The sequence below is a fragment of the Urocitellus parryii genome, chromosome 12, assembly GCF_045843805.1.
Source record: "Urocitellus parryii isolate mUroPar1 chromosome 12, mUroPar1.hap1, whole genome shotgun sequence".
Taxonomy (NCBI): Eukaryota; Metazoa; Chordata; class Mammalia; order Rodentia; family Sciuridae; genus Urocitellus; species Urocitellus parryii.
In genome coordinates this window covers 90,068,182-90,081,166 of record NC_135542.1, presented here as the reverse complement: position 1 = coordinate 90,081,166, position 12,985 = coordinate 90,068,182, and the positions used below count along the sequence as shown (strand labels likewise).

Genomic DNA, 12,985 nt, shown 5'->3' with positions numbered 1-12,985 from the left:
GGTCTTCTTCAGAGGAGGCTGTGGGTTTTGGCCACAGAGTGCTCTCAATCAAGAGCGAGGGCTCCGTGCTGCTTCCCTGGACCAGGCTCTGCCTCCCTTTCCAAATCGGCAGTCTTTCGCAACTGCAGCCAGAAGCTGGAGGCCGCCTGTCAGGCGCAATCACGGCCAGCTCACTTGGCGGACCCCACCTCAGTCTGGGAGTGAAGGAAGTGAGGTAAGGGGCGCGGGGCCTGCAGATCCCACATCCTGGTTCTGCGCTTCAAGTCTAAATTGCACTGAAAATGTCAAACGGTGTCCGCTCCCAGCCTGGGGATTCCCTGATGACAGGAAGTGGCTGCCCTTTTCCCAACTGGCCCTCTGACCAGGGCCCTCATTCCTGTCTCTCTATCCAAGACTCTGCTGCCCGCTCACTCATCATCATCCCCTGACCGATGCACAGGAGGCCGAAAGAGATCGTGCTTCTCACGCCCAAGGACGTGGCTCTCTTCACGTAGCTGTAGCTCTAAACTTCTTCAAGCGCTAGGAGTCCACATTCCATCCACCTCCTAAACTCCCATGCTGGTCCGTGGCCCCTTGGGTCAAAGGTGTGTTTCCACCTTGCTAAGTGCTGCACAGATGTCTGGCTAATGCTGCCTCCACCAGAGAGGCTTCCTTGACTATTCTGAGCCCTGCTGAACATTTCAGTCTTTCAAACATGCCACCTGGTAGTCAACCAGCTAGAGCTTGAGTAGCCTGGGTAAGTCTGGCCCTCCCAAGAAGGCAGCAAGCCTCTGAGGTGACACACACCCCGGGACACTCCCCAGGCAGCCCTGGACCCACACAGAGCTTGAGGGAGAAAGCCCAGATAGGTCCCCATGTGACAGGTGCCTATTGGCACCGGGAAGCTAGAAGACTCTGGGGCATGGACAGGGAGGCTGGACAGCTGGCCTTCACCTCCCTCTGTGTCTGCCCACTGGTCCCCAGCCACAGGCCACAGCTCCAGTCCGGCTCACCTCGTCCAGGATCCTTGATGTATCCTGCACCTGGACCACACCATCGAATGTTCCACATCCAGGAGATAGTGCATGTGGAAGAGGGAGGTAGAAGTCTCCATTAGTAACAAGGAGAGCAAGGCTGGGCCAGAGATCAGCACCCCAGACACCACCACCAAGAGGAGCCAATGAAAGGCCCCTCCCGGCAAGGGGAGAATGCCGTGCTCCCCAGCCACACCCTCCGTGATGCCCGAGAAAGAAGATGCAATAGACCTGAGCCAGGGAAGGACATGTGGGAAAGACTCATGCCCAAGCCTAGAGCCCAGGCAGCTCCAGAAGTGACCGGAGAAGGGAATAGGACAGACAGGTGGCAGAAGGACCTGGAACCCTATGAAGCAACCCCAGGAGGAAGTCGGGCCTGGGCCTTGGAGTCATTGCTCCTGCAGGGCAAGTGGACCTGGGGGGCCAAGGAGGGCAACCTTGAGTCTCCAGGGCCAGCAGAACTGAGAGTCGGAGCTGGGAGAGGACAGAAAGGGAAACTAGCAAGAGTCGGGGGAGAAGCAGAGGGGTGGGGTGGCAGAGGTGGCCTCGTGCGGTAAAGACTGTCTGAACCTCAGGTGGACGCCTCACAGGGGCCAATGAGGTGTCCGAAAGGAGCCCGCACAGCTGCACCTGAGCCCGGTCTGGAACAGCATAAGGAACTGAATAAGCCTGGTATCTGTGTTTTCTCCCATGGCCCCCAGGACAGGGAAGGAGGGCAGGGACAAGGGGCTGAAGCTGCCATTGCCGGGAGAAAAACAGTGTCCCATGAGAAGAAAAAGTTGGAAAATCCAGTCTACATCAGGGCTTCTGAAACTTGACATGCATCAGAAGCTCCTGCAGGGCTGGGAAAGCAGAGGGTGCTGGGCCACGCCTCGAAGCTGGCATGAGGAGGACTCCAGGTGGGCAAAGGCTACATGGGGCCCTCACTTTCTGAATCATGGGGTTAAGTCAGTAGCCCCAGGTGCACATTAAAAGTCCCTGGGCACTGTTGGAAGGCACCACGGCCAGGGCCGCACACCACAGGTTGCGTTCCCACTTGGTCTGGAGTGGGACAGGAGGAGTGGGATAGGAGCCCTGATGAGCTTGAAAGCACAGCCAGGAGCCATGATGGATGATCATGAGACCTCTGCAAGGTGGGAGTCTGTGATTCTCAGACCTCTCAAGGAACAAGGGCTGGCAAGGCCCAGGCTGGGCGCGGAGACCTGGAGTACCCCAAGCCCTCCCCACCCTGCCCTGGGGCCCCCCCAAGCCCTCCCCTGCTTAAGGAGCTTTCCCTGGGACTCCAGGCAAGGCAGTGTCAGAGCGGCCGACCACCCTCCCTAGAGCCAGAAGGGGGTTAAGACACAGGGAGGGTGGAGCTTAGCTGAAAGAAGGAAAGATAAGAAGAAGGCTTACCTCAAAGCCAGGTATATGGTAGATGGCCGGCTAGGGGGAAGAGAAAGAGGGCATCGATTATGCGCTTGTCACCCAAAGACCTCAGCCCCCTCCTTTCGGCCCCAGCCCGGCAAAACATGAAAATGACCACCACGGAATGTGCCGGGGATGAGACAGGGCAGGGGGCTGCAGACCCCGTTTCCTGGGAGAGGGAGGGGTGCAGGGGAAGCTAAATGTCCCCTCCAGACACGTCACCCAGAGCAGCCCTCCTTTCAGTTTACACGTGGGGGTTCACGTGATGCCAAGAATAAGTCTGAAGGCAGAGCTCAAACCCAAGCCTCTTGTTTTACAGAAGAGATGTGGCCATCCAGGGCCACACAACTAGGCCATGGCGGGGCCAGCACTGGAACAAGGATCCTGCCCTTGCCTGTCCCATCACAGCGGTTAAGACCCCACCACCAGACCACAGAGGCCCTCCTCCTAGAGGCCACATCGGGATATGACCCAGGGCAGAATAAGTCCAGGGATGAGAGGACTCAGACGTGACAGACCCCACACATTCTACCCCAGTGATGATGGAGTCCTGATCTGGGGTTCAGAAAAGATGGGCAAAATGGGTCTCACTCAGAGACCTGATTTTCAGAAGAGATTGCCCAGAATCCCATTGGGCCCTGGCAGCAGGTGGGGGGATCCTGGCAACCCTGCCCTCCCCACCCCACCAGGTACCCTTCCTGGGCCTCCTGAGTCTGGATGCGGCCCAGCCTCACCTTCTCTCTCTGGATGAGCTCAAAAGATGCCAGCAGCTCCCCCGCCGGCTGGCTGCCCCTCATCAGTGGGAACCAGGCCAGCCGGGGCATCCTTTCCAGGCTGGGCTGACATATGCAGCGACCCATGAACTCATCTGCGCCCTAGACCAGGTGTGGAGGGAGAAGGGTCAGTATCCCCCCAGCTCAGGATTCAGAGTGGCCTCCAAAAATCAGTAGGCCTGAAGCCTGCCTCCAGACCAGAGAGACAGTCTCCCCACATTTCTCTAATGCCCGCAGCCATGTGAGTGACATTCCCAGGGACTTTGGTTATGTCCTGACTGTTCACTTTCATCCTTAATTTTTCCAGCTTTAAAATGGAAAAACTCTGACCATGCTCATCAAATTATGTTCCCAAAATAATGTTTTCACCTGATAATCCCTTTGCCCAGGTACCTTCCTCAGCTCCCTGCTGTCCAGAGGACAGAGTCCAAACCCTCCTCTGGCACCGAAGGCCCCCTCACTGCCGCCTGACACCTCTCTTTCCCTGCCTATACATCCTCTCCTCCTCCAGCCCAATGGCCTCAGCTGGCCTCTCCCTCTCCTGCCTTCACATGGCCACTTCCCCCAGTGCTGCTGGCCTCTCCCCTTGTCAGCCACCGCACGGAGACTGTGCATCACACACAGGCCTGGCCAAGTCCAGCAAGGGCAGTGGGCAGAACCTGGGTCTCCGCCAGATGGTGGTGTGGCCTCCCAAGTCCTCGTGCCTTGCCCAGAGCAGGGACAGACCCAGAGCAAAAACTGGGAGGGCACGCTAACTGCAGCCATACCACTGCAGGGGACCTCGATGTCCCCAAGAGCCATCCTGGAATGGCCACCAGCTCCACATAAATGCCCACACCAGCAGGTGACAGTCTGGCACCAATTAGTGAGCGTTAACTGCAGCAGCTACAGCACTGGAAAGGGGTCCCGAGGCTGCTCTGGGCCAGGTGTTGCCCGTTCAGCTGCTGAGAGCTAGAGATGGGGTGGGACTGGCGGAGGGCTAGGCAGGCGGGAATGCAGGAGCTCCGGGCAGCAGTCATTTGCTAGATGCTAGCCCACAGGGAGGGAAAGGACTCCAAGCAACACTTTAAGAAGAAGAGGGCGGGTGGTTTGGGCAAAGGGGCCCCGGCCTGGGTTGGGGGTGGCAGTGGGATGAGAGGGGAGAGAGCAGCATTTCAGAGATATTTCCAGAAAGTGTTACCATGACGGGGTGTGGGCGCACAGGCCCACAGAGAACTCTGGCACATCCTGGGCACCTCCCGGCCCACCCTCCACCTGCACCCTTCTCCACACAGTCCCAACTAGGCTCCCTCCAGCTGCTCATTCCCCAGGGCCCTCGCTCTTCCTCCCAGAGTTCCCAAGTAGGGTTCCCAGCCCAGGCCCACGTTACCACTGCCAGCTGACACCCCACACATATCTGGTGGGGACCCTCGACAGCCCTTCCCCAGGTCCCTGGCATCCAAGTTGTGGCAACTTTTACTGGAAACATCTTCCAAACCCTGCCCCCGCCATCCCTCTCCTTGCCACTACCCAGGCGGGGCCTCTTTGCCACACCCCTGGTCATCTCTTCCAGGAGCATCAACTTCTTAAAATGTGGCTCTGACCCCATCACCAACCCCCCACTCTGTTTCCTAACTCGCACTCCCTTCCCCCTGCCAGCCTGCCCACCCCTCCCCTCGCAGGCCCACACTCACCCCCACACTATGCTGCAGTGCCCCTCAGCCTCCCCCACCAACCCCAGACCCCATTTCCTTCGGGGCCTTTGTCCTCCCCACAGACTTCCCTGATGTTCCAGCCTGGCTCCATCCCTCCCTCCTTGGAACCTTCCAGAGCTGCCTTTCCAATACTGGAGCATTAGCCACCTGCAGCTATTTAAATTCACATTTTAATTCTTTAAAACACAATGAAATTTAAAACTCAAGTTTCTGGGTTTGTACTAGCCACATTTCAAGTGCTCCCTAGCCACATGCAGCTAGTGGCTCCCACTCTGGACAGCACAGCTAGAGAACACTTCCGTCATCACAGGAAGTCCTGTTGGACAGCTCCGTGCAGAGGTCCCTGCCTGTGCCACAGAGCTATATGGCACTCTGGGACATGCTCACTCACATACATAGAGGATTCTCTACTCTCTGGGTGAGTCTCAGCCTCAAATAAGGGACCACCCGTCTCCGTAAAGCGAGTGTCTGATAAATGTCTGAGGAATCAGCAGCTTTTGATGGGGAAAGAGGCTATTCTTGGAATCACATAAATAAGGTAGAGACAGAGAAAACCCAGGCTCCTGACCACAGCCAAGTGCCCTTTCCAGATCTGTCCCCTCACTGTGCCACATTTGATTAGTAATATCTGCCACAGGGCACAGCACATGTGCTAGCAATCCATTTTTAATTCCTCTTAAATAGTTTTAATTACTCCACTGCCTGAGGGGTCAGGGGAGAGGCCACCAGCCCCAGCCCTGGGGAGCACCCAGCTGGGTGGAAACCCAGAGCTCACAGCACAGCTCTCCCCGGGGCCCTGCAGCAGGTGGGCAGTGGGGGGCGAGGGAGCGAGCTGGGCACACTCACGTAGGTGTCGTGGTCATAGAGCTCCACCACGATGCTGGGCGGCTGCTCAGCAATGCTGGCCGGCTCACCGAAGATCTCAATCTCATAGAAGATAAGGGTCTGGTCCCAGGTGGGGTTCAGGGTGTTCTTTACGACCACTGTCTTCTGACTCTGGTGCAGGAAGGAGACGATCGCATAGGGATCTGTATGGGCCAAGTTGGGAAGAGAGACAGGACACGGCAGGGACCATGAGAGTCTCCTCTCAGGAGGTGCCCAGGCCACAAAGCTGAAGCAGGGCTGTGGCCGCCACTCCAGAGCAATGTATCCACGCTGGAACCCATTCTCCTCAGGGGCCTTTCCTGTTCAGGGGAGATCAGACTGGAGGAGGCGGGAGGTGATTCAGGAGACCAGTTACGAGGCTACGGCAATGACCCAGGCAGAGATGGTCCTGGCTTAGTGGGCGTGGACCTAAGAGCTGCTCTGCAGTGGGTCGTGTGAGCTCCTTGCTATCTCCAAACTCCTTTGCAGCCTGCCAGCCCTGGACGCACCAGTCTGGGACCTAGCCACTAGCCACTCTCTCTGCCCAGTCCCAAAGGCAAGTTTGTGTCACTGGAGCAGATTCTAGGACAGTGGTTCTCCAATGCAACCAGGCAACAGAATCTCCTGGAAGGTGCACAGAGATTGCTGAGTCCCACCCCACACTATGACACTGCAAATCTTTCCAGCAAGTTCCAAGGTGATATTGATGCTGCCTTCAGGCCACACTTGGGAAAACAACGAGGGAGCAGGTCCTTTGGGACTACGCATTACTTAAGAGAGGAGCACAAGGCCTAGAAGAAGGGGCTCTTCCAACTTGTCCTAACGGAATGGGAACTTGGGCTGAAGACTCATTTGTTACCATTTTGTAAGACTCCAAATGTCAAATGCTGAGGGCACTTGGACAGGAAAGTCTGGGGACATAGGAGGCTGGAAGCTGATACTGAATGTCTGTGAGGACTTAGCCCAGTGCCCTCGTGGAAGCCCTATGCCCTTGGCGCCTTGCAGTGCCCCGCCGCTCTGAGCCCACAGGCCTGCCCCAGCACTGACACCCTGTGGGACCCCAAGAGAGCCTCAATGACCTTAAAAGCAATGGTCTCTGCCTCCCTGGGCTCAGAAGGGTGCAAGAATGTCCAAACAACCCTGAGGCTGGGATGAGGAAACAGTGAACCCCACCAAGAAGACATACCAAGGGGTAAGCCAAGGCCACCGCATAGGACACAGCAGAGAGAGGGACTCTGCTGGTAGAAGAGGTGGGAAGGTGGGTGAGGAGCAGCCGGACTCCTATAAAGGGACCCAGAGAGCAGGGCCTAAGGGGGTGGGTGTTGCTCAAAGAACCCATCGTAAGGGGGAGGGGCATCTAAGTTACCAGGCAGAAGTCATGGGCCCCCACTGGCTGCACAATGCTGGGTTTGGCCACAGGAGGGTGACCACTAGCCTGGGGCCAGCCTGTCACCTCCTGCACAGAAGCACAGCAGGGTCAGTCACGGGGAGTGTCCTGCAGGAAATTGGTGTTGAGCCCTGCTGTGGAGTAGCAGAGGAGCGGAAGGTTCTGGGGATAGAAGGAACGGCAGGGGGAGAGGCGGGGGCAAATGCCACCTCTTGCTGGTGGGAGCCTCCCTGGCATAGGGCTCCCCTTTCCACGCACTGGCCCTGGCAAGGCTGGCTGAGTCCTCTCCCTCCTGCCCCTGGCAGGGCCCGAAGGCAGTGGCGGCGTCTGTGCATTTAATGAAACCGTCTGGCTGTGATACCATCAGCTCCAAGCTCAGCAGAGAACCTCTCCCAGTTCCAGTAAGGGAAGGAGGGTGCGTTCCCATAAATAAAACCATATTAGAGGGCCGGCGAAAAAGCCCCTTTTGTTCCCACCCCCCGTGCTTCCCCACGCTTTATTTTTATAAGCGTGCGGGCCCCAGACCGACCGCGTTTACACAAAGATCACAATTGCACATTGTGGCGGCCGTGCACGCCGTATTGGTGTTGGCAGCACCCCCCACGCCGGCCCCCGGAGCAGGCCGGCTCCCTCCAGCAGCCCCAGCAGCCCAGGCAATGAGCTCAGCCCTGGGGGGTGGGTGCTTTCAAACAAAACTCACCCAGACCCACACACGGCCCCCAGCCGCCCACGGGAGAAAAAACACAACAAAGACATTGTAAAGAGCAGGCCTGGAGGCCCCCGGCCTCAGACACTGGGCCACTGTGTGCTGGGGCCTGGCCTCTCCCCCAGAGGGCCCAGCCCCTCCCCCAAAAAGCGAAACAAGGAGGGGGGCACTGTTGCTCCAGCAAGATGGTCAGATGGACTCACAGACACATCCTCTTGCAGAGAAGCCAAGAGGAGGGAAGGTGGAGGACTGGGTTCTTGCTTTCATCCCAGCCTCAGCCTCTCCTCAGGGCTGTGCACCCCGGGCCAGGGGGCATGTTTGGAAGGGTTCTCTCTGAGGACCACAGCTGCCCTGGAGAGACTCCAGCCACGCGCACACACACACACACACACACACACACACACACACACAGGATTCCACCAGCATCCCCATCACAATAGAGCCAGGGATTGCACCAAGTCCCAGGCAGGTTTGTTGATTATTTGTGGGGGGGGGGGGGAGTACCAGGGATTCAACCCAGGGGCACTTAACCACTGAACCACATTCCTAGCCCTTTTTTAATATTCTATTTTGAGACAGGGTCTCTCTAAGTTGCTTAGGGCCTCACTAAGTTGCTGAAGCTGGCCTCACACTTGCAATCCTTCTGCCTCAGGCTCCCAAGCCTCTGAGATTACAGGCAGGAGCCACCATGTCAAACTCCAGGCAGACAATTCTTTGGCTGGATCCAGTGCCCTGCATCTGGCCATTTGGACTGAGCCCTGCTGCTCCAAAGGAGGACCTTCTGCATTCAACATCCTAAGCTCCCCGGTGGGACCTTTCCACCAACCAGCCCAGACCACCAATGTGGAGAACAGGATGAGTAGTGTCACACTCTTGGTCCAAAGAGGGAGATTTGCCCCCAGGAAGACCTGCAATTCCCAAGTCCAGTGCTCCTACATGTCACACTCGTTGGAAGGAGACCATGGAGTGGATCACAGCAATCAAATTAAAACTACCCGACAGCAAAAAGTTAAGAAAAATGATTCAAAATTGTAACACTCAGTGTTGGCAAAGAGTTGATGAAGTATGAGGTATTCTTTATCGCTGGAAGCAATTCAGCAACCTTCAGAAAAGTAATTGGGAAGTATGCCCATAAAACATAAAGCCATGCAGGCCCCCTTTTCCATATTACTGGAATGACCCAAATTAGCCAAACACTATCTGTATGAAGCTGTTTGCTCTGGTGTTATTGATAATATATCGTTCATTTTATGTATAGTTGTGGGTAGGTTATCACTGACCTAAGAATGGTTAGATGAAGGAGACCAATTATAGCTCTTCGCATCATCAAACAGCAATGAAACAAGAGTTAGAGCGTAGGTTGTGTGGGACTTCATAGTGGAGCACACAGGTGCAAGGTGTAGGGGTCCCCAGAGTAGCCTGGTGACATCGAGTCAGGGTTCCTGGAGGTGGTCTCCTACCTGAGCCTCAAGAATCAGGAAGGAATCAACACAGGCCAGGATCAAGGTCAGCCAAGGGTGTCAAGGCACCCAGCAGGCAGAGACACCAAAGAGCACGGGCACTTGGGAGACAGGAAGTTGTTGGTGGAGGTGAAAGGGAGTAGGGAGCACCCAGGGCGGGGGCAGAGGGGAGGACCAAGGTGAGCAGATCACCCATGGCCCTGGCCTCCTGCTGAGCAGTGTGGCCTGAATCCTGTGGACTGGATGTCGCCCTCCTCCAGGAGCTCACGGGTCCTAACACGGGTTGGACAGCCTCCTTCCCCACAGCCGCAGCACCTCCTAGTCCCCCGCGCCCTGCAAACCTGAAAGCTCCTTCCCAGTCTCTCTCCTTCTCAGGAACCTTTCTTCAGTGGAGCATTTCACCAGCCTCTGATGCATTTGGGGAAAACACCTCCTTATGCTTCCGGGGCGGAATACCTCTGAAGGAGCCAACCCTAACAAAAAGCCCTGCCTAAAAGGGACAGGGGGCCGGAGGACGTGACCAGAATCCAGACGCAGGAAGCCCCAAAGCAAGAATTCCCCCACCCCACTCAGGACAGAGTCCACATCTGTATGGAAAACTGAAGCTCTGGTCCCCAGGCCACGGTGTAGCAGCCCTTCATCAGATGTCACTGTGGCCCAGCCTGGCAGGAACCTCTCTCAGGACCACCCAACTGCACAGCCTTTTCCTCCCAGGAGCCATGGGGCCAGCAAAGAGGGCCACGGGTGCTTCTGCCCTGACACCCACCCCAGCCACGGGTTAATGAACAATGTGACTTGGGAAGCCACGTGGAGCCCCATGAGACCCTCAAAGAAATATTTCTGGGCTCCTCCAGCTAAGGGCCATCTCCTGGAATGTGATAGCATCCTGCCAGTGCTGCATCTGGGTGGCAGCTCTGCCACCCAACCAAGTTCTCCTCTGGGGGATGGGACAAAGCAGAGTCATCTGGGGAGCAACTTGGTGGAGCAGAGAGCTTCCCACAGGGAACCCTTTGAGAAATATCAGTCTGTCAAGAAGAGCCACCCGGCTGACGTGTGTTCAGGGAAACCACGCTACCCTCTCCAGAATTCCAGGGCAGGCAAGGCAGAGCTGGGTGCCACACAAATGTCACTGTCCTCTCTAGTCACGGCTTTCAGTTCAAGGCAAAGCCAGCACATACCAGAGACGCTGGCCAGGCACCAACAGGCCCACCCCCATATCCAAAAGAAGCCACTGGAATTAAGAGCATCTTACAATGTGTAGGTCTAACTGCGGTACAGGACACACACACACCACAGGCACTTTCCATGGGTGCAGAGGACCCAGGCTGGCTACGTGTTCAAGCCCCACCTGAAGGGGAATCCCCAGGCTGCCTGGGACGGTCACAACACCCCAAAAAGCCCCTTCTAGAGGGTGGAATGAGATGGCCGTTATCACCCTATGTACACACATGATGACACACATGACACACACATGTTTACACGGTGTGACTCTGCACCACATTCGTGTACAATGTGTCCAAGGGCATTCTACTGTCATACATAACTAACTAGAACAAGTTTTAAAAATAAAGAAATTATTTTTTTAAAAAAAAAACCTCCTTCTCCCGAGTTCGATATTGTTCCAGAAGTGTTTTCTGGGCAACTCCTGCATATCCCTCAACTCCTCAGCCAGGGAGGAAGCACAGATACAGCCCCTGCCTCTGGACAGCTCCAGAGTCCACCGCAGAGGGACAAGGAGAGCACAGGAAAGGCCCAGGTCAGGCTCAGGAGCCTGCCCCGGGGAGGGCCCTCCGCCCCAGACAGCAGCAGGCAGCTGGAAGGTGCTACCAGCGACAGACAGAGTTAGACCCTCCCCTGGCCCCAGACATTCCGGATTCACACATGAGTTTCCTCAGAGAAATGCCAGCCAGTGGCCACGCACAGCCTCGGGCCGCCATCCGCCCCAGGGTCAGTTCCAGGGGAGAGATTGCTTTGGTTTAGGGTTTGGGAGTGAAAATAAACACTCTGGGTTTTATAGGTTCCCCGCGTTGGCTGCTGTTTTCCCTTCCATCAGCTGCTCAATTGGGCCTTTCATTCAGAAGCCAGTGGCCTCTGAGGAAGCCCTGGGCAGTGCCCGCAAAGCTCAAGGGATGTTTATCTGGGGGGAGGGGGTGGGGCCAGGATGGAAAGTGTGACATCTCCGCAGGCCAATGCCAGGCTGACCCTGCCCTGCAGTCCCTGGACTGAGCACTGGCTTCCCACGCTGGTCCCTTGGAGGAGTTCCTGACTTGTAGGGTCCTGGGCCAACTAGGCACACAGGAGACAAGGGGCCCTCCACCTGAGCCCCCACCTGCCCACTCACCCTGCACAAACCTGCTGCCTGCACCCTCCCCCTTCACAACCTCCCCAGGAGAGAAAGCAAGGCAGTGAACTAGACCCCTTCTTATTTCTCAAGGTAAGTTCCAATGGCCAGAGCCCGGATGTGAATCCCAGAGTTAGAAATCGCTGCAAATATTGACCTGCCCCTGGCACAGCCCTCACAGGGTTGCATCTGTGAGTACTACCTGGGCATAGGGAGTGCTCAGAAAGTAGTCATTCTTAGGTGCCCAGTGCTACAGGTTCAGGGGAAGACAAAGCCCTTTCCTGGGAGCGGGGCAAGGGGGTCATGGTCAAAGTGAGAAGGTTGCAGCAGGAAGACCCCAACTCATCTATGCAGCAGGTAAGGGCTCTGAGAGAGGCACCAGAGAGGAAGCCAAGTCCTATGGAAGGAGAAACCATCTCATCCTGGAGAAGGGCATCCCGGCGGGTCTTGAAGGACAACTAGGAGTTCATCTGGTTTAGATTAGGAAGGAAATGCACTCTAGGCAGAGAGGATGCTAAATGCAAAAGTCAGGCACCTGGAAGAGGCTGGCAAACAGACGAAGGCCGACGAGCCCCAGATGAAACGGGTGAGGGCCACAGGGGCAGGCTGGCAAGTGGGGGTCCATCTGCCAGGGTTTTTGAAAGCAGATGATCGATGTGCCCAGGTATGCTGAGGGCAGGCAAGCCACGAGGGCAAGAAGGGGCAAGGCCAGCGTAATGTGACAGTGTGATGCTGAAGACAAGGGAACAGATCTGAGAGATTTGGGTGTCAGAAGCCACAGAACCTTGTGACGGAGGTTTCTGAACCCCAGGATCAAGGCAGGAAATGCAGAGGAGCTGGACCTGGGGGTGGCGGCCCCTCAAGGATTGGGTCTGCACAGGATGGGCCACTAGAGCAACTGCAGCCCACGCCAAGAAGCAAGCAGAGAAGAAGGACGCCGCTGGAGACCCTGGGGAGGGTGTGGCCTGGAAGCCGTGCCTGGGGGGCTTTCAGGAAAGAGGGGATGGTCAGCCATGCCAAACCCTGCAGAGAAGTCAAGCAGATTCCAGAGGAAGGGCTGCTGCACCTGACAACCAGGAGGCCACGGGACCGAGCAATGACATCCAGCAAATGCAGCCGCCACCCCCCACGAGGGATGCCTCGGGCCACATCCCCTGTTGCCTGCAGGCCTGACTCCTCCAACTCAGCTCTCAGCCCACGGTCCCCCCCCCCCCCGTGCTCCTCCCTCTGTCCCACCTACCAGAAAAAGAGTCCTTGTCCATCGCTGGCAGGTCCCGGGCCTGGTACATGTAGCAGCGTAGGTGGTAGCGATTCCCATCTTCACCAAAGAAGAAACAGAG

General features: G+C 56.7%; 1 protein-coding gene across 17 annotated transcripts in view; it reads right to left on the bottom strand.

Annotated features, from left to right (window-relative positions):
- The window catches only part of Dysf (dysferlin), a 207,897-nt gene that overhangs the window by 72,542 nt on the left and 122,370 nt on the right, over positions 1–12,985 (bottom strand). For all 17 annotated transcript variants that reach the window (XM_026405156.2, XM_077791802.1, XM_026405158.2 and 14 more), the window contains 5 exons: positions 12,886–12,963; positions 5,734–5,915; positions 3,155–3,295; positions 2,409–2,438; positions 993–1,022 (listed from right to left, as the gene is read on the bottom strand). In XM_026405156.2, the coding sequence (XP_026260941.1) occupies positions 993–1,022; positions 2,409–2,438; positions 3,155–3,295; positions 5,734–5,915; positions 12,886–12,963 (461 nt within the window). The remainder of the gene's footprint in view (positions 1–992; positions 1,023–2,408; positions 2,439–3,154; positions 3,296–5,733; positions 5,916–12,885; positions 12,964–12,985) is intronic.